The sequence below is a fragment of the Diceros bicornis genome, chromosome 21 (assembly GCF_020826845.1).
Source record: "Diceros bicornis minor isolate mBicDic1 chromosome 21, mDicBic1.mat.cur, whole genome shotgun sequence".
In the NCBI taxonomy this organism is placed as follows: domain Eukaryota; kingdom Metazoa; phylum Chordata; class Mammalia; order Perissodactyla; family Rhinocerotidae; genus Diceros; species Diceros bicornis.
The window spans coordinates 21,203,947-21,225,723 of NC_080760.1; the positions used below are offsets into that span (position 1 = coordinate 21,203,947).

The 21,777-nt window shown below is 36.8% G+C and overlaps 1 protein-coding gene across 3 annotated transcripts in view; it reads left to right on the forward strand.

Moving 5' to 3' along the window:
* ATP6V1C1 (ATPase H+ transporting V1 subunit C1) overlaps positions 1–21,777 on the forward strand; it is a 45,260-nt gene that overhangs the window by 10,214 nt on the left and 13,269 nt on the right. For all 3 annotated transcript variants that reach the window (XM_058564753.1, XM_058564754.1, XM_058564752.1), the window contains 5 exons: positions 9,525–9,695; positions 10,791–10,858; positions 15,988–16,073; positions 19,082–19,176; positions 20,721–20,812. In XM_058564753.1, the coding sequence (XP_058420736.1) occupies positions 9,564–9,695; positions 10,791–10,858; positions 15,988–16,073; positions 19,082–19,176; positions 20,721–20,812 (473 nt within the window). In that variant the 5' untranslated portion in view covers positions 9,525–9,563. The remainder of the gene's footprint in view (positions 1–9,524; positions 9,696–10,790; positions 10,859–15,987; positions 16,074–19,081; positions 19,177–20,720; positions 20,813–21,777) is intronic.

Here is a 21,777-nt window from a genome sequence, read left to right on the forward strand (position 1 = left end):
GAGGGCCAGCAAAGAATGACTAGAGAGCTTTAAACTGAACACTTGTCAGAGCTTGTGGGGTTGGGAGGCATTTGAATATCTGGGGCATTGAGTGGAATCCCCAGAAGGTCAGGCCTTCGTAGAAGAGCTAAATTAGCCCTAGAGTGAAGCCTTCAACACAGCCTAACAAAGTTTGAAAACAAGTCTTGAATGGATCATGCTGATCCTTAAGTAACTTAACTACCTGTCAGAACAAAGTACAACATTCTTAAAAGGAAGACAATAAAATCCAGTGATTAACAATGTAACATTGTGAATTATAAATATGCTCAGTGATTTAACAGAAAACATGAACATAATGAGAAAAGAAATGGAAGGTTTAAAAAATGAAACTTAATAAAGCTCAAAAATACATTTAAAGTGAAAAATTCTCTTCATGAGATGAATAGCAGATTACTCTAAAGAAAAGTTCGGCAAACTAGAAGATATAGCAAGAGAGTATCCAAACTTAAGCACAGAGAGAAAAAAACTAAAAAAATGAATAGAGCTTATTGACCTGTGGGACAATATCAGCTGGTTTAACATGTGGTTTTTGTCTCAAAAGAAGGGAAGGAGAAGCAGAAAAAAATTTGAAGAAAATAATGGATGAAATTTTTCCAAATTTGACGAAAACTATAAACACAGACTCAAGAAGGTCAATGAAGTCCAGCAGGATAGGTCCTTGTGACCTTGGGGTAGGCAGGTTTTTCTTATGCCACAGAAAGCATGTATCGTAAAAGAAGAAATTGATAAAGTAGACATGCGTTAGACTTAACAGCACTAAGTGTTGGTGAGCATGTGGAATAATTGGAACTTGCGTACCTTGCTAATGGGAATATAAAATGTTGTCTACTTTGGAAAACAGTTTGGTAGCTTCTTATAAAGTTAAGTACATGCTAATCATTCAACTCAGAAATGCCACTTCTAGATGTTTATCTAAGAAAAATGAAAATATATTTTCACAGAAATCTATGTAGAAGAATGTTTATAGCATCTTTGTTCTTAATGGCCTCCAACCAGTAACAATCCAGATGTCCATCAACAGGTGAATGGAGGAGCCACCTGTAGTATGTTCCTGTAATGGAATAGTAAGCAATGAAACAGAATGAACTACTGATGCACACAACATGGACAGATATCAAAGACGTGCTGAGCAAAATAAGCCAGATACAAAAGAGTACATAATGTGTGCTTCCGTTTACAATGAAATTCTAGATCAGGAAAAACTGATCTATAGAGATGGCAGATCAACATTTGCCTGGGGCTGACAGGGGGCTAGGGATTGACTGGGACTGCGTGTCAGTCCCAGGCTTTAGGAGGACAGAAACATTCTTTATCTTGGTTTTGGTGGTGGTTACACAGGTTTGACATTTGTAAAAAACTTATCAAACTCTTATAATAGGTACATTTTATTGTATATAAATTATATTTCAATAAAGTTGATTTTTAAAAAATACAGGGGAAGTGAAGGGAGCTAACCAATTATGAGCCAGGTACTTTATGTTGTCTCATTTAATCCTCATAGTTATCTATTCATTCAAGAATATTCAACAAATTGAGGTTCTCCATACCAGCCTCTGTGCCAGGTACTGAGGATACAGTTTTGAGGGAAAACTATCATGGTTTCCACTTGCCCTCATGGGCAGTTTGTTTGGAATACAGACATTAATAAAAAGTGTCCCTCAGGGAAACATTGAAAAGTAGGTACTATGGGAGCGTATAATACATTCATCCTTAGCATATAATACATGCTCTCATATGATATATGACATGATAAATGTTATATATGATATCTCTCATATAATATATGAGGCACTTTCTGTGCCTTGGTTTCTTCATTTGTAACTACTACACACCTGTTAGGGTTGTTTTAAAGGTACTAAATGAATTAATACAAGTGAAGTGTTTTGACTGGTGCTAGTAGATAGGAGGTGCCTAGTAAGTATTAGCTGCTATCTTGATGACATTTGACAATTCTGATTATCTGATTTTGCAAGGGTACAGCTGTACTAACTCAGCACCAGGTTTTGGGGAAGAGATTATGAGTTTGAGTGGAAATCTTGGGTTTTAGGTGCGTTTGAGACATCCATGTGGAGATGTGTTATAGTTAGTTGTGGAGACTTGTTGGGTACAGCTCTAGATGCAGTGGAGGGGCATGGGCTGGAGGTGGAAATTTGGGAGAGTATTCAGCATCTAGACTGGAATCACCTTGAGTGTAGATAAGATCATCAGGAGAGAAACCTTATACACACACGTTTGTACACACATGTAAGAGAGGGACTTAGACCTAGATCTGAGTCTTGAGGAACTCCAACATTTAATTCATGTGCCTTTTTAATAATTTTTTGTTTAGCATATGATTTGCCTATATTTATGCCTGACTTCCAATATACAAGTTGAAAAAAGGGAAATAATTAGGAATAAAAAACAGAAGTCATTCGAAGCAGTCAGAGGAGGTGGAGGTGTCCATGTTCTTGGTGAGATGATAACCAGTGGGCACCAGTTTTGACTGTTTCCATGCAGCTGAGAGAAAAAGGGAAATGTGTTTAGCAACATGGATTTCATTTTCTGACCAAAAATATATATATTCATCTGCAGAGAGAAGTTTTTTTTAAGTTTAAATTGTTCTTCAGTTTCAAGGAGAAATTTTTTTTTATGTGACTTGTATAAGAGAGGATGGCAGTGGACATTGTTTAAAAACAGAGAAAACAAGGATTTTGCAAAAGACTTAGTGATGCCATTCTTATGGCAGTTCTTACCTTGATCCTTGGATACTTAAGTAGCTTGTCTTTCCCATCAGGTTCTTATAGTTAGTTTGCTTTGACTAGGGGATAGAAGAACTGAGGCCGTGGCTTTGCCTAAAGTACAAATAGGTTCTTTCTCAAGCCCTCTCTTTTTTATATTTTTGGCTGTATTCCCCTTTAAAATAACAAAAGACAAAGGCTTAGTAATCTACAACTTTACCAAGTTTTAGTTTATTTATTTATTTTTGTGAGGAAGATCAGCACTGTGCTAACATCTGCCAATCCTCCTCTTTTTTTCCTGAGGAAGACTGGCCCCGGGCTAACATCCATGCCCATCTTCCTCCACTTTATATGGGACACCACTGCAGCATGGCTTGCCAGGCGGTGTGTTGGTGCGCACCGGGGATCCGAACCGGTGAACCCCGGGCTGCCTCAGCTGAGTGCGCGCACTTAACCGCTTGTGCCACTGGGCCGGCCCCTGATTTTTAGTTTATTAACTACTCTAAAATTAGGATTTGTTTTCAGAAAGACTCAAAAAACACTGAGAAAACCATGATTTAAATATTTTTTGGCCCTTATTTTTTTTTCTAATCAGACTTGTTGATTCATTCAGTCATTGTTATAATTACATTTCATTATTCATAAAACAAGCATTTATTAAGTCCCCGTCGTTGGTAGGAATTGTGTATGCTGCGTTTTATGGCTTCAAAGAAGAAGATATGATTCTGGCCCTTTAGGATTTCCCAGTCAGGAGAGGAAAATATGTTATGAAGAAACAAAGGAAGATAGTGTGATAAGTGCATAATAGTGGCATTTATAAGGTATTAAGTAAACAAGATATTTCCCACCCAGGACACTAAGAATAGCCTTTGGAGATAGGATGGGTTGGGGCAGCAGCTAAAACAGTCACCTCAAGGAAGGGAGGCTGAATGAGAAGATCTAGGTACATCATTTATTGGTTCCTTCCAGTAGCTCTGTGAAGAGATTTGTAGTATTCCACTTTACAGATGAGGAAACTAGAAAGGGAGTGGAGTCAGGATTTTAACTATTGTGAGACTCCAGTGTGTGCTCTTTCCTCTATGATCTTCAGGTCTCTTGAATCTCTAATTTAAAAAAAAATTGCTTTGCTGTTGGGAGGAATCATTGTTCCTTATAGGAGTTAGGATAGTTTTGAATGCTGGGTGTTGCTGTTTTAGAAATTGTGATGATCCTGGATGAAAAGAGAAGGGAAAGGAAGCTCAGATCCCATTACCTAGCAGAATTCACTGGGCCTACAGGGTGCTCTGAGCCTGGAATGAAACAGGGTAAAAGGGTTTAAGGTTTACATGTGGATCTCTCTTCAAATAGGAGAGCTCAGGTGGGTTGGGTGCAGAACTTTCTCTTTCCATAGCATAACACAATAGAAAGAATATGGCCTTTACAGTCAAACACAACAAGATTTGAACCCTATCTGCTGGTTGCAGGACCTTAATAAATTACTAACCTCTCTGAGTATTACTACCTAACACATTAGGCTGTCATGAGAATTAAATCAGATAACTGATGAGAAGTGTATAACGCAGTACCAAACACAGAAAACACTTTTCCTCCTTATCTCCAAACAGTTAGGCTCTAGAGAGGGCTCCAGTTAAAAGATAGGCTAAAGGACTTTCTCTAATTTTCGTAGACACTTCTGGACTCTAGTTTTGTTCAGAATTATCATGACATTATTTTGTTTGATCCTGATTAAAGCTCTGTGAAGTACGGTAGGCCAGATATTTATAGATGAGAAAATGAGGTCCTCTTTCTTATTTTTTGAAATCCTTTGGAAACCTGTTGGATGAAAAACATTTTCTAGAACTCTGAATGGTATGATAGTGACATCTACTGTAATAGCTCATATTATTACAGTCTTTGAAGAAGTTGCAGTTTAGATAATTTAACAGTATCATCAGGAAGAACTTAACAGTTGATTTCATCACCTGCCATTTTTGGAGGAGAGGAGGTATAAAAATGTGTCATCAAATATACTTTAACAGAATCACTTATAAAAGTAATTACAGTAAAACCTCAATTTTCCAAAAACTACCATCAGTTAAAAGATCTGGGTTATTAAAAGAGGTTTAAAGATGTTACTGGATTCTCTAATCAGCTGAGAATTTAAAGTTCAGGTAGGCCTGTGATTAGTGTTTGGTCTAAAAAAGCTAGATTTGGTAAGTGCAAGAATATTACATGGAGGAGACCAGAGACAGGGAAACAGCCAAAGGAACGTGAAAAGGTGGCAAGTGTTGGAGCAGCTTAGGTGAGGTGACCCAGGTACAGCAGAGGACAGGAACAGGGGATGACAGGAACGCAGGAGATAGACCCACAACATTTCATGAGGAATTTAATTTAAAAAGCAATTTACTGAGATAGATTCTGGAGTTAGTACAGGGGTAGCCCAAGCTGTTACCTTTGCAGTGTTATACAATTAGAATTGTTGACTATATTGACCCTAAAATACTTAAAAAAATCCCAGAACATCAAAAAGGTTTGTGTTCAGTATATTATACTTGGTCATAAGAGGATATAAACAGATTGGAAAGCCTTTCTACTAGGTTAAAACAGAAAAGTTGTGCTTGGAAGATTAATTTGGTAACTAGACGGCTCTCTTCTCTGGCTATTCCATTTGCAAGTTCACTAAAACTGTATTTTTTATAAATTTGCTAAACATTGTTCTATTTTAATTTATCATAAATTAATTACATTCTTGTAACAGTTTTAAAAATACTCAATTTTGAAATATTTCAAGTATACAGAAAAAGTTCAAATATTTCGGATTAACAGACATCTATGTAACCACTACCCAGGTTTACATTTTTATTATTTAGTATTAACATTTTGCCACATTTGCCCTATATATTTTTTTAAAGAAATAAAATTTTGTACAGTCATGTGCCACATAATGATGTTTTGGTCAACGGTGGACTGCATAGACATTGGTCCCATAAGATTAGTATCATATAGCCTAGGTGTGTAGTAGGCTATACCATCTAGGTTTGTGTAAGTACATTTTATGATGTTCACTCAGTGATGAAATTGCCTAATATATCCCTGTTGTTAAGTGACACATGACTGTATACACAGCTGAAGCCCCCTTCTATACGTGTTTTTGTACTTTCTGTAAGTATATAGTTATGAACAATGTACACCATTGTGTGGGAACTTAAGTTGGTAACTGCTTTGGAGAACAGTTTGCAATACCCACTGAAGTTGACAGTGGTCTTTGTCAATTATCTTATGGTACATAACGTACTACCTCAAAAATTTAGTGACTTAAAACTGATTTCTTATTTCTCCTAATCTGTGGGTTGTCTCAGTGGTGGTTCTCCTTATTTCACCTTGGTTCATTAATGGGGCTGCATTCAGCTGGGACACTAGCTGGACTGGAAGTTTCAAGATGGCCTCTCTCACGTTTGGCAGTTTATGCTGGTTGTCAGCTACAGTATTGTCATTTCTCTGCCATGTGGCCTCTTGTCTTCCAGTAGGTTAGACTAGCTTCCTTCCATCCTGGTTGAGGGCAGCTATACAAGAAACAGAAGTGGAAGTTGCAAGGCCTCTGGGTGCCTGGGCCCTGAACTCCCATAGTGTGGCTTCCACGCGTTTTCTAGGTCAGAGCAAGTCAGAAGGCCAGCCCAGATTCAAGGTGAGGGGAAGCAGACTACACCTTTTGGTGGGAGGAGTGGCAGTCACATTGCATAGGAGCGTGGAAAGACTTGTTGCCGCCATATTTGAAGACAATCTACAACATTTATCATACTCTTCAGTTCAGCTATTTTACTCCTGTCTGTCCTGGAGAAACTCTTTCACAAAAACAGGCATGTACATGTTGTTCACTGCAGAATTGTTTATAATAGCAAAAAAGTAAAACAATATAACTATCTTTCCAGAGGAAGATGGATAATAAATTTTAGTTTATTCAGAGAATACCATATAGTAATTAAAATGAATGAACTACATCTATATGGATCAGCATAAATAATTCTAAAAATAGGTTGAGTGAAAAAATCAGGATGGAAAAGAATATGGGTAGAATGATATTTATGTAACAGCTTTAAAGTTTAACATTTGAAGTTTCTCAGGTAGGCAGTGAGTATTTTGGTTTTGCTTTTGCTTTCAAATGAAAGCTTACCTTTGGTTGGCCTCCTTAGAATTTGGTGCTCTGAGTGGCTTCTATTCATGGATGGCCAGTTAAGCTGTGCTGTTTTCTGGCCAGACTGAGTGCTTTGTCTGGGCTAGCCATTACTATAAGCCTGTGTTTAGTTTGTTGGCCATTTGAGAGAGTGTAGCTTTTAGTGCAACTTTAATGTTGGAAAAATCATCTTAGAGTACAGTTCTTGAGATAATTCATTTAATACCACCATCTATATTTATTCCAGTTTAACCTCTCTGAGTTGTTATTTATCTGTACGTGAGGAGGATGATATGTATCTCATGGAGGTGCTGAGATTAATTAAGATAATAATGTATAAAACATGTAGAGTAATACCTGGTATAGGGTAGATGCTCTATTAACAGAAGTTAGAAAAAAATTAGCAAGTATATAGAGTGACATCTATGTTCAGTTCGCTTTCATTTGTGTAATGACTAGGTAAGATTAATTATAATGGGCTTTTGAAATTATGAAAGTCCATTATCATTAACTCTAATACTTGACATTTTAAAGGAAATTTAAATTTACAAAGTTCTTTCACATTCATTATCTCATTTTATTGTCTTTGTAAGATAGTTGTCTTCTGAAACTCCAAGTTTCAGGAGAGATTAAACAAGCAGTGGTAGTAGAAGGTTTATGGTGGTTCTAATGAAGGCATATAAAGTGGAAATAATGATTCTATAGTATTTTCATTTTTATGAGTTCTTTTGTGTTTGTGTGCTTTACCTACTTAGATTCTGAATAGATTTGGCTCTGGACTTTTTTTTTCTGTGTGTGTGAGAGAGAGAGAGTGTGTGTGTGTGTGTGTGTGTGTGTGTGAGAGAGAGAGAGAGAGAGAGAGAGAGAAAGGAAGGGAGAAAGATTGTAGAGGAGGGTTGGTTGTATCCTAGTGGAACTCTTTGGAAGGAGAGATCCACACACTCAGATCCAATAGCGTTTTATTACTCCCCCACCGCCCTTTAAATACAGGGCTGATTGGCAAGATTTTTTTTTTGCAAATTTATATATATTTGATGGCAGATAAGTATATGCCAGGGATTTGAGGAGATTCCCCTAGGTTGAATATGGATTAAAATTAACCCACCAATTTGCTAACTTTGTAGAATGTGTTAAGCCAGATGTGGCAAGTTTGTTTGGTGGCTACTGTTCAAATGCATTGATTCAGTTAATCCTTTCTCAAAGGTAAAAGTCATGCATGTTCTTTTATTTCCTGTTTTGGTTTTCTGTTTTAAAGGTTTAAAATATACCTATAAATTTGTGACTCTCGAACTTCTTTTTGTTATCCAGCCCTTAGGGACCGGTGACCCACAAGTGGGTCCTTTTGCCCAGAGTTGCTCGTGCCAATAGAACGAGACCAGGTTCAGAACAGCAGAGCAGAAAGTTTATTCGTTGATCAAGGAATGGAGAAGGGAGAGCTCCTGCTCTAAAGCACCTTCTTCCCGAAGACAGGGAAATGGGGAACTTTTAAAGGGCCTGGGGTCGTCGTGTCATCAGGGTTCCGGAAAAGGGCTGAGAGTTCCAGGAACAGTTGGTGCATGCGCAGTCCTCCAAGCGTCTTTGCGCAGGGCACCAAGTGTGCCTAGCAGGGTACATGGGGGGTGGGGGGTTGGGAGGGGAGAGATTTATGTATGGTAGTGAAGCAGAGGCAACTTCAGGTCTCCTCCAAGTCCCTCTGCACAGGCGCTGCTCCCGTGGTCAGGTTACAGCTGGTTTAGAGCGGTTTGCAGTTGCGATTTCTCTGAGGCGGAAGCCCAGCTCAGCTGAAAAATATCTCAAAGGAAGATGTTCGTTGTGGGCCAAAGCTAAGTTTTTCTGTTAGGAATATGTGTCGGTGCACCAGGGATATATATGGGTGACATTTTGTGGAATGAAACTCTTGGTGGCTGGTGTTGTGTGTAGTCTTCGCTTCTTGAGTAATTCCAATTTGGGGATATTTTGTAATTTTTTAAAAAATTAGATACTTCATGTGTTAGTTCATCATCTCTTTTTCCTAGTATCATCTAAGTAAATCACCTTTTACCATATAAGGGTTTCCTCCGCTATCCTCTGAAACCTTTTATAAGCCGAAATGGCCTAAAGTGAAGACGCAGTTACCATTAACTTATATGGGAAAAATTTTTGGGTGTTCCCAGACCCAAAAAATAACCTACCAAAATAAATCGAAATCAAGCACAGACGTTCACAGACAGCTCAAAGCTGTGGCGGCATGATGCTGAGTGTAGTTCCTGGGGAAGGAGTGTGGTGGCGCTCTTGCTGCTCCTGGTGCGCACTGCCTCTGTAAGGGCTGGCTGCAAAACAAAGCTGAACGCTATTTTCGCAAAAGCGAAAATCCTCTTTGGATTTCTTTCAGTTATCGAAAACAGGTACTAATGTAGGTCTTGCATAAAAGCAAAGTGGCATAAAGCAAACGTTAGGATAGCGGGGGAAACCTGTATATGGATTTACTTCCGGGTAAGTAAATTTGACTTACTTGGGATCATATGCGGGTGTTGGATTAGTTCTGAAACAGGTTATGCTTGTCACTTATCCTGTGCCTCTGAAATATTAGAAACAAATGATATTAAATGTATCTTTGTTTTGTTTTGTCTCAGAGTCTCTCTTGATTTTGGAAGAAATACCTGATAACAAACATGACTGAGTTCTGGCTTATATCGGCTCCTGGGGAGAAAACGTGTCAGCAGACGTGGGAGAAGTTGCATGCGGCAACTACAAAGAATAACAACCTTGCTATTTCTTCGAAGTTCAACATTCCTGACTTAAAGGTAAAACTGCACTGTGCAGAACAGTGTATGAGCTCTTCATGAAGGGGAGGACAGTCGTTTCTCCTTCCTTTTGGTAGGAATGAGATTCCTTCAAAAGAAAACTCTCATCTCTAGGCATTGGCATAATTTAAAATCTATCTCGTTCTTTCCAGTCTTCAGATTTTAGATAATGAGGAAATTGAGATTTTAGAAGTAAACTGCCAAAACAAAATAACATTTTCCCTAAGTTTTTATGCTTTTCTAAATTGTAATTTAAATTGTAATGAGAAATCTTATGAAAATATTTGATATATTACATTCACAAATACGATTTTCAGAAGTGAAAAATCTTAGTAATATATAGATTTTTAAATATCACAGTGAATCCATTTTTCTGTTATTAAATTCATATAGTGCTCACTAGTGTTGTAAATATTTTACCATTGCACCTCTTTAATCATACTTGGCAAATCTAACCTAGTTATTTAATTTAGTTAATCTATTTAACATTTATTAAACATTTATTAAAGATCAGTAACTTAGCAACCTCACAGTGAAGCAGGCTGCCAAAGCTTGAACTTTTGGAAAAGATCATGATATTTATATTTGGTGGTTGACTAAGTGAGGCAGTTATACACAGCAGTCATTTAAGAAATACTTAAAATTGCTGGTTCTTAATATTTCGGGAGTTACGAATTCCTTTGAGACACTTATCTAGACTGTGGACATTTCTTCCAAAACATGCTCATTTACACACAGTTTTGCATACAAATTCAGTTATAGGCCCTCTGATGCACAGTCACGGACCTCTGCTGAAGAGCTGCTGCTGTAAACTGTGACTTCACGTGATCCACCGTCACCGGGAGTACAGGCAGAGGCACAGGCCTGCCTTTGCAGAATCTTCACTTCTTAAATGATGGTGTACCCATGAATTAGAGGATTATCTTGTACATATAAATAGCTTTGAAATGTCTGGCAAACCTTTTTAACCACACTTGCACATTATGAAATAAAATATGGAGAACTTAAGGCCCTTCAAATAAAGATGTTGTTATCACCTGGTTTAAAAAAAAGGTTGTGAAACCTAAGTAATAAAATGCTCTATTTCCCTTGTAGGTTGGCACACTGGATGTCTTGGTTGGTTTGTCAGATGAACTGGCTAAACTGGATGCATTTGTAGAAGGGTAACGTACTTACATGTGTAGACTTAGAGCAAAATGAAAGTCACTGTTATCAGACTAGCTGGACATTGGGTTTGTTATCACGTGTATACTCTGCTTATTGGAATGGTTTTAAAAAATGAATCCTTTGTTTTTCTTTGTAAATCAACTTTATGAAGTTACAATTTACATACAATAAAATATACATGTTTGTGAAAATGTTGACTCTTTTAATAGCATTTTTATTGAGATATAATTTATATACCATGCAATTCACCTGTTTGAAGTGTACAACTCAGTGAATTTTAGTATATTCACCGAGTTGTGTAGCTATTGCCACAATCAGTTTTAGTACATTTTCATCGACCCCCACCACCATCACTATAGACATCCTGTTCCCATTAGCAGTCATGCTTTGCCCCCCGTAGCCCATTCATCTACTTTTTGACACCAAATTTGCTTATTCTGGACATTTCATATAAACGGAATCATATGTGGTCTCTTGTGACCGGCTTCTCTTACTTAGCATAATGTTTTCAAGGTTCATCCATGTTGTTAGCATGTATGAATATTTAATTTCTTTTTATTACCAAATAATATTCCATCCTGTAGATATACCACATTTTATTAGTCTCTTCATCATTCGATGGACATTTAGGTTATTTCCACTTTTTGGCTAATATCAATAATGCTGCTGTGAATATTTGTGTACAAGTTTTTGTATGCTCATGTGTTTTCGTTTCTCTTGGATATGTACCTAGAAGTGGAGTTGCTGGGTCATATTGTAACTCTATTTGTAACATTTTGAGGAACGCCAGATTGTTTTCGAAAGCGGCTGCACCATTTTACAGTCCCACTAGCAGTGTGTGAAGGTTCTACTTTCTCCACATTCTTGACAACACTTGTTACTATCCATCTTTTTGATTATAGCCATCCTGGTGGATATGAAGCAGTATTTCATTGTGGTTTTTTTGTGTGTGTGTGTGAGGAAGATCGGCCCTGAGCTATACCATCTGCCAATCCTCTTCTTTTTGCTGAGGAAGACTGGCCCTGGGCTAACATCTATGCCCGTCTTCCTCCACTTTGTGTGGGACACCGCCACAGCATGGCTTGCCAAGCAGTGCGTCAGTGTGCGCCCAGGATCTGAACCGTTGAACCCTAGGCCGCCACAGCGGAGCACGCGCACTTAACCACTTGCACCACTGGGCCAGCCCCTCATTGTGTTTTTGATTTGCATTTCCTTGATGGCTGATGATGCATTGAGCATCTTTTTATGTGTTTGTTACCCATTTGTGTTTCTTCTTTGGATAAATGTCTATTTGGATCCTTTGTCCATTTTTTAATTGGCTTGTCTTTTTATTATTGAGTTGTAAGAGTTCTTTATATATTCTAGATAAAAGTCCTTTATCAAATATGACTTGCAGATATTTTCTCCCATTCTCTAGGTTGTCTTCACTTTCTTGATAGTGTCCTTTAAAGCACAAAATTTTTAGTTTTGATGTCCAGTTTGTTTTTTGTTGCTTGTGTTTTTGATATACTTAAGAAACCATTGCCTAATCCGAGGTCATACAGTTTTATGTCTATATTTTCTTCTAAGAGTTTTATAGTTTTAGCTTTACATTTAGGTCTTTGATCTAGTTTGAGTTAATTTTTGTATGTGGTGTGAGTCTAACTTCATTCTTTTGCATATGGATATCCAGTTGTCCTAGCACCATTTGTTGAAAAGACTGTTCTTTCTCCATTGAATTGTCTTGGCACCCTTGCCAAAAATCAGTTGAACATAGATGTGAGGATTTATTTCTGGACTCTCAGTTGTATTCCATATTTCTTTCTGTTCCATATTTCTATCCTTATGCCAGTACCACATTGTCTTGATTTCTGTAGCTATGTAGTAAGTTTTGAAATCAGGGAGTGTGAGTTCTCTAACTTTGTTTTCCTTTTCAAGATTGTTTTGGATATTCTGGTTCCTTTCATTTCCACTGGTTTCCTTTCATTTCCATATGAATTTTAGGATCACCAAAAGAAGTCAGCTGGAATTCTGTTGGGGTTGTGTTGAATCTGTAGACCAGTTTGGGGAGTATTCCCGTCCTAACAGTATTAAGTCTTTGATCCATGAACATGGGATGTTATGCCATTTATTTGAAGATGGTGAACTTTTGTCTTCAAAATTCAGTTATATTAGAGGAGTTTTTTTAAACCACAGTTTTAGTCATTTTTAAAATTCAGTTTAGCTGAAGATGGATATGGGATCCTTGATAACTTTCTGCATTTTGATTAATTGACAGAATTAGTCTACAATTCCTTTGACTCTTGGAATGCAGAGCTTTTAAATACTTAGGGCTTAGGTAAATAGGTGTAATTTTTAAAATACAGAATTTTGGAGAATTTTAGAAATGTATATTTGATTGAAGGTTTAAGGGAATGGGTTTGAATAGAAGGGAACTTATTCTTGAAATCTGTGCTGAAGGGTTTCCCATTTATGCTGTTACACTTTTCTGAATTGATGGAAGTACTGTAATGAAATGGCTGCTGTAATAGAGGCTGAGATGTTGTACAGAGATCTTTTAACATAACAACATGTAGTAAGGAAATAAACTGACCTAAAGATGTACTTATGGTCTTTAATATGGCAGGCAAAAAGGTCAGTTAGGAGACAGTTTTACAGTCCATTTGGCGAGAGAGATTAAAAGCCTCAATCAACTAAGGCCAGGCACTTGGCAATAAGAATGGAAAAGAGCAGATGAACGGACAAGTAACAAATTACTTGTAGGGTTCACAATGCCATGCATTCAAATAGAGCAAATGTGAAAATAAGTATTGATGATATTCTCAGAGGACCAATTGATGGTAAGAATTGTCTCTTGGTTCCTTGACTGTAGGTTTTTAGTTAAGAGGTTGAGGAAGCTTTTTGTAGTTGCCATCCCTGAGGTGATTGTCTCCCCAGCATTCCCATCTCCCTCATTACAGTTGCAGGTCATGCAGCAAAGAGACATTGAGAGGGGAGGTTCCTGAGCATATAATTATTGGCTCTTATTTGGGTCCTTATTAATCACCTCAGTGGCTTTATAGACCTTTCTTTAAATTGTTAATGGGATGTCCCAAATATACTTTGTTTGCTCACATTTTTTAGGAAAGGAATCTGAAAAGTATTTAGGGCAAATGTAGTTCATTTGGTCAGTAGAATTGAAAGTTACCTGTGCAGTTTGTTAGCTCTTCTTGTCTGCACTATTCTGCAATCTTGTCTTCATCAGTCTTTCTGAAAGTTATAAGGAATGTAAAAATCATGTGGTTGTTAGACCTTGGTGGAATTGACAGATGGTAACTTAATGACTTAAATGTTGCAGTTTCTAAAGTCTGAGCATTGTGGTATATGGAGTAAATTATAGTTTATACTTTTTCAGTAATCTAATCATTAGAGCAGATTTTTTTTTTTTTTGAGCTGACTGTGTACTTTGACGAAGATACTCTTGTAAAGATGCATAGGGAGAGTGTGAAGTTTTGAGTTATGCAATGTTAAGTTTATAAATTTGACTCCAGGCAGTTTTATACTCTGAACTATTTCTATGGTAGACATATGCACATTTTTCAATGTTCATAGCAAATGGTTCTTTTTACAAGAAGCTTGTCAAGTTGTATCGGAACAATAGTTTGTCTCCTTTGAAGGAATGGGTGAATTCTGGAGACACAGCCAAGTATATGTACAAATCCCAAGTTAAACATGTTGAAGACTTATGGCTTACATCTTTTTTTCTGAAATTGTTCTACTTTCTTAGGTTTGAGGTCATGCAGCATAGGGTTGTCATTCAACTTGATGCTTTCTCTCGCTTTTTTCTGGCCCTTATTGGTTCATGTTGCAGGAGTTTCTTAATTTGTCTTCCAGTTTACCCTCCCTGCCATTGAGCATGTAGTCATCAGAGTAATTGTCTGAAGCCCTGTTTCTGACCATGTTACCCCTCTCTCTGAAGTCTGACATCAGAGGCTATCTATCTGCAGTCTGGCCCCAGCCTGACTTCCTAGCCTAACCTCCCCTTCTCCTCAGCACGACATCCAGGCAGGCTGGACCCTTCATCGTTCTCTGAATGCCCGTTGCTTTTCTCCCTCTGCTAATCTTGACTCATATGATGCCCTGTGCAAGAATATACTCTTCCCATTGAATCATCCTTTCAAAACCATTCCTATCCTTCATTGCCCTGCTCATGAGCCATTGTGCTTTCTTCATTACAGTAGCTGGAAGTGGTCCCTTTTTCCTTTATGCTTCTCTGACTGTAACCTGGTAGTTTCAGCTGGCACTTACCACAGATTGCTTTGTATTTAGTCATTTGTATTTTTTGGTATCTCTCCAGTTCGATTTTAAGCAAAGAAGCTAGTGATTTTGTCTTGTATACTTTTGCATCCCACCCAGGGCCTAGAGGCAGACATAGAATGGGGGAAAGAACACCAGACTCTAAAGTGAAGACATCATGTTTCTAGTCATAGCTCTGGTGATAACTGGTTTTGTGACTTTTGTGACTAAATCACTTACTCTCTTTATACCTTGGTATCTTTACTTATATAAAATGAAGGGCTCGACAAGGTGACACGTAGATGCCTCAGTAGTTTTGGCACTTTGGTTTCCTCTTTAGCATTGTTCCTTGCAAATAGTAGATACTCAGTGAATAGTCAATGAACAAATACTGCAGGGCCTCACTCTTCATCATGACTGTTGTTTGTATTTTCCTGCCTGTTGGATCCCGTTTGTCCTAAGTGAAAGCACATGATGGGTGAATGCTAGCTCCCTGCCTCCTCCTTTGTTCTTGGTCCTTGCGGTCAGATCCATTGCCCAGTTTTTCGGCATAGAATGTATGGCTGTTTACAGATTGCTTCTCACTAGCTCCCCACTGCTTTCTTTCCAGACTTAGTAAACCTATTGCATGTAGTCTCCTTAAAACTCTAGTTATTCAGTTGAGTTTTGCACATAACAAACTCTTAGTGAATTTTATCCTTAAAACATTATTTATAGAAGTTAGGACCCATTAATCTATATTATATAGATATGTATCGTGGGAACACCATATATAGTCAAATTCATGTCTCTATATAATGTATGCATTGTGTAGCATGCAATTTAGGTCTTTTTCCTCAAAATGATTATTGATTTTTTTTTTTCTCCAAAGGGTGGTTAAGAAGGTGGCTCAATATATGGCTGATGTATTGGAGGATAGTAAAGATAAAGTTCAGGAAAATCTGTTGGCCAATGGAGGTAAGCTAACGTTTCGTGATTTGATATTGACTTATATAAAGTGAATGACTTAGTTACGAAAACAAAAAAGAATGTATAAAAAAAGATCTATAGATAAGGATATTAAATACATAGACAGCCTTTAAAATATAATTATTATTACTGAATTTGGTGATATTGCCAGTTACGTTCTGTCCCCTGAAACACAATCTCATGTAAGACAATCTTACATAATATATAATAGAGCTTATGATATGGATGTCAAGTCCTACCAAAAGCAATATTATAAAGATTTACCTTAGATCTTTCTGGAATCTGTTAGTTAACTTACATTTACAAGTGTGTTTCCAAGTTATGTATCTCAGCATTATTCCAGGTGGATACTTGTTTACTCCAGCTTTTTGTAGTTAATAGCATCCAACTGCTACAGTCATAAAATAGAAATTATTAGTTTTATTGCAGAGTAATGCCTTCTCCACTCAAATTTGAATATGGCGTTTCTTTGCTTTAGTACCCATTGGATAGACTACTACTGACCTCTCTGTAGCTAGAAGCTAATATTTATGTAGAGTTTGCTCTGTGTAATAATGGTTTTGAAAGATGGTTTTGACCTCTTTGTAATTTGTACTTGAATTTGTTGTTTTTTTGTAAAATATCACTTTAGCATTTGCTTCGTTTTAAATTAGGCTAATCTTTAGTGATATGATATTATAATAAGAAATAACCCTTTCCTTTCGTTCTGTCCTGTATTGCCTACTCTGATAAAGGTCACTGTTGGGACTTTGTTAAATTAACATTTGTTAAGTAGAGCCCTGGGGTGTCATGGGATGGTGAGCCACAGTCAACAAAAGACCTCAAGGGGAAGTGAAATAGAGAAGTTTATTACACACAGGTCCTGGAGGAGGGGACCATGTGGAGATGTCAAGGCAGGGTGCAGGCAGAGAGAGAGTGGCGGGACCTGGGGCACATGCCTTTATTAGGGTTCACTAGTGGAGTACTTTGGGGTTCCCAGGATAAGACTGGGTTGGTCATTTCAAACCAAAAACAGTGGAGTTTTGGTAGGTTTCAAGGGGTCTTATCTAAGGGGTGCACAAGGGGAAGGCCCTGGGCAGCAGGGGAGAGTGCTTATTGCATGGGTCATATCAGGGGGAGTCATATCAGGAACTTATATTTACTTCTGATTCTGCAGGCTGTTACTGAAGGAGGGGCTAGTGTAATTTCTAAGCCCCTGCAGGCACTTGGCCACACAAAATGGATCTCCAGGCAGCAGTATGGAGTAGTTTGGCTAAAGTTGCAACAGTTGCTGTATTTTAAAACCAGTGTTTCTCTAATCTCATTTGTTCTTCTTGCAAATAATAGATGCTCAATAAATACTTCATCAGTGAAAAAAATGTACTCTTGCATTTTGTATGGTAGTCATCCTGACCTGTTTACTGTTTCTGTTAGGTCCAGAAGGACAGAAGGTAAATATGGTAATTTAGGGTGCCTTTACTGATCTTCTAGGTATTCGGGGAACTAGGGCAGTCAGCCTAGGAGGTGGAATAGGGGTTGACAATCTAGGGGGCGTTGCATCTAAAATTGCTTTTGGAAGTAACAGTATGTTATTGACTTGTTGGTATTATGTAGGGAGAAGTTGAGGAGAGAGAGAGATTTTGATATGAATAACTTTTGCCAGTTAGCCATGCTTGACATTTGGTTTCCCTGACCTCGATCCCATTAGATTGGAGGGGTAAAGTCATCTTGATTACTAAACTTTCAGGGAATTAGTTGTTGAGTGTCTCTTTAGCTCTCTATTTTTTATTTTTTTCATTTGAAAGTGAAAAGGTCCATGTTTTGAAGATTGTTGAAGTATAGACTCCTAGAAACAATCATCACATGGTTTTATTTTATTTTTTTATTTTTATTTTTTTTAGCTTATAAACAGCAGAAATTTATTATTTTTTTGTTTTTTTAATTTTTTGTTTATTGCAGTAACATTGGTTTATAACATTGTATAAATTTCAGGTGTACATCATTATACTTCTATTTCTGCATAGATTACATCATGTTCACCACCCAAATACTAATTATAACCCATCACCACACACATGTGCCGAATTATCCCTTTTGCCCTCCTCCCTCCCCCCTTCCCCTCTGGTAACCACCAATCCAATCTCTGTCTCTATGTGTTTGTTTATTGTTGTTATTATCTACTACTTAATGAAGGAAATCATATGGTATTTGACCTTCTCCCTCTGACTTATTTCACTTTGCATAATACCCTCAATGTCCATCCATGTTGTCACAAATGGCTGGATTTCATCGTTTCTTATGGCTGAGTAGTATTCCATTGTGTATATATACCACATCTTCATCCATTCGTCCCTTGATGGGCACTTAGGTTGCTTCCAACTCTTGGTTATTGTGCAGTGAACACAGGGGTGCATGTATCTTTACGCATTGGTGTTTTCAAGTTCTTTGGATAAATACCCAGCAGTGGAATAGCTGGATCATATGGTAGTTCTAGCCTTGATTTTTTGAGGAATCTCCATGCTGTTTTCCATAGTGGCTGCACCAGTTTGCACTCCCACCAGCAGCATCACATGGTTTTAACAGACAAGTTCGTTTTCGGTTTGTTGAGTAAGCTGGCAAAGAGAACATACTTTTGTCAAATTCTACTTATTGAGAAGACAATTTGAAGTAGTTTCTTAATCTTTGTGTCTCTTCCTCCTGCATAGAGGCATATCATGGGTATGTACATATTCCATTTATTAAGTTATCAAATTCGAAGGAGAATATGTGTATATATATATGCGTATATAAAATTTTGAGTAAGGAGAAGAGAGCCAATCAGATTACAATGTAAAAATTTTGATTAATCCAGTTACTTAATACAGTTCCACATTTATTTAATCAAGACTTTTCAGGAAAGACAGCATCTTTACTGATTTTTCTCAATGCCAATTGCAGCATTAAAATCTGTTACTGTGTAGGAAACTAAAACAGTTCTTTTGATTCTCCTCAGTAATTAATTTATTCCCTTATTTCAGTTGACTTGGTTACTTACATAACAAGGTTTCAGTGGGACATGGCTAAATATCCAATCAAGCAGTCCCTGAAAAATATTTCTGAAATAATTGCCAAGGTAAGATAAAAAATGACACAGGTAGGACATATTGATTTATAGTGGCTTTATTTATTTTATAAGTATTTAGTTATGGAATATTCTTTAGGTTTTGACAAGGCAACTTAATTATATGTGACTGATACAAACAGGAGGTACTCTTACTACAACTTTACTAAAAAAAGAAAGATGTTAAAAAGTATAACACTTTCGTGTGGATCCAAGTTGTGTAGTTTACTTATTTATGTAGTTAACATGAATATTGCATCAACGATGTTTAAGTAAGAAAAGAAACTTCGAAATTCTATAATTACTTATACAAATTTTAAGGGTAACTGAAATCATGTAGAACAGGAAATTGGAATCTCTTATTAAAGATTTATGAATCCTTCACGTAGGTGATAATGGTCACTTAAGTATGTTTATGTACAGTGCTGATTCAGACATTAAACTTTATGGGTTCTCTGGCACCTTCTGACGTTCAGTATTGATCCTCTACCCAGAAAAATGCCTGTGTTCGTGTACCACATGATTTTATGTAGAATTTCAGAGAATACACAGATTCTGAAGCCCATCCATGAACTTGCTGAGTTAAGAGCTCTTTTTATATTTCAAGGTCCTTGAACTTGAGCGAAAACGTAAAAGTCTTACCTGAAACTATAATGAGGCAAATAGATAAGGACCTATTAGTTGTTTGCCAACATTTTTATGACCTAGCTAGGTGAAAAGTATGGTTTAAATTACTTGGACAGGCGTTCATTGGCTCCCAATGACTTTATTTTGTACAGCGTGGTCTATAGATAAATGGAAATGAATAGACGATCAAGGATTTTAACTAAAGTCATCATATAATTCAATGAAAATGAGTAGTTTGATAATATAAAGTGGTGCTTTTACTATGACTGAGCCTTATTTTCTTTTGATCCTTATCAAGAATTTAGTCATCATCTTCCTGATATTATTATAGATGAGGAAACAGGCTCAGAGAGGTGAAGTGGCTTACCCCAGAAGCCACACAGCTAATAACGGTAGGGCTGAGTTGAAACAAGTTCTTCCAGTGTTAACTCTACTGTTTTGCTTTTACTCCCTAAGTTTATAGTAGTTTTAGTCATCTTTTTGAAAAATCAGCTTTTGTAGCATTTATTAAACAAATTCAACTACAATTTCATTGTGAGAATATTTTGTATAAGAATAGTGGTGTTGTGAACAACAAAATTCTGTGTAATTTAGTTCCTTTTGGAAATTAATCTTTCAGCCTTATGAATTAAAGCCTTTCAATTAGTAATTGTTACATCTGGTGGCCTAGTAACAATAATTAAAATATGTGTGGACTAAAACCTTATCTTTAGTAGAAAAGATTCATATGGAAATTACCATGGTTATTAAAAATGAAGTAGGTTATTTTTTAAAATGACCTTTTAAAGTCGTACTTTTAAAATAATAGAAATCCCTACATCAGGAACTAGTAGTGTTTTGTTTCTTAAAGTTAATGTTTGAGTACAGCTACTTTATTTTATCAGTAGAGGCAGATTTAGGAAAACTTTTCCTGTTTTTCTTTTTTGAAGGGAGTGACTCAGATCGACAATGACCTGAAATCTCGAGCATCTGCATATAATAACCTGAAAGGGAATCTTCAGAATTTGGAACGGAAGAATGCGTAAGCATATCAAGTATATGCAAATATTAAGAATTGGGGAAGCAGTCTAGCATATGCTGAATGAGCTATTGTGGGGGTTTAGTAAGTTCCACTTCATGCTATTTCTATAATCAAATGGTGTTTTTTCACTTCATGAGGAAAAGTTCGTGAATTCAGGCAAGTCAAAATAGATGCAAGGCTGATTTATTATACTTGTTTCATAAATGATACTTGTGAGTTGGGTCCTGATTTATCCCTTTATCCATTTGATTTTTCACTGAAAAATTGTCAAATTAATTGTTTTAAATCAGATCATAGTTTAATTGCATAGCAGTTATCTGCTGCTTAAAACAATTATGTGGAAGAATTTCATAGTGTAATACTCATTCTTTAATTTATCTGTTTTCTAAGTTTTGATTTTTTACATTAGGTGTTTTTAAAACAGAACACACTTGTTTTGGTTGATCTCATTGTAGTATGATCTCTACAAGCGTAGCTTTAAGCATTTAACTATTCAAGTTATGCTTTTATATCCTAGAGGGCGAGTTGGTTGGATACTATCATGGAGCAAACAGGGCAAGTCATTTTCTTTATGAAAACTGGGAGACCAAATGAAGACTGATTTGAAAGAGTTGATTATTGGGTTAACTAACCAAAATTGCCTGGTATCAAGTGATACCCAGGGAGAGGGAGGAAAATCAAAGGTTGTGCTTAGATGATGTAAATTCATAATTATGATGACATAGGCTTTAATTGATATCTAATGAATAATACTTTCCCAGTCAAGATATTATATATATAATCAAGAGAAGAGCTGAGTTATAATAATTAAAGCAAACACAAAGGGAGACACTAGAGGCAAGTTTTGATAAATATTGACATTTCTTTGGTTGCGGGGGTGGGAGATATTCAGCTGAATTTTGACTAACAAGGTAAAAATGTTAACTAAGACTAATCTCTCTCTTGATGTAAAAATTGTACATGTG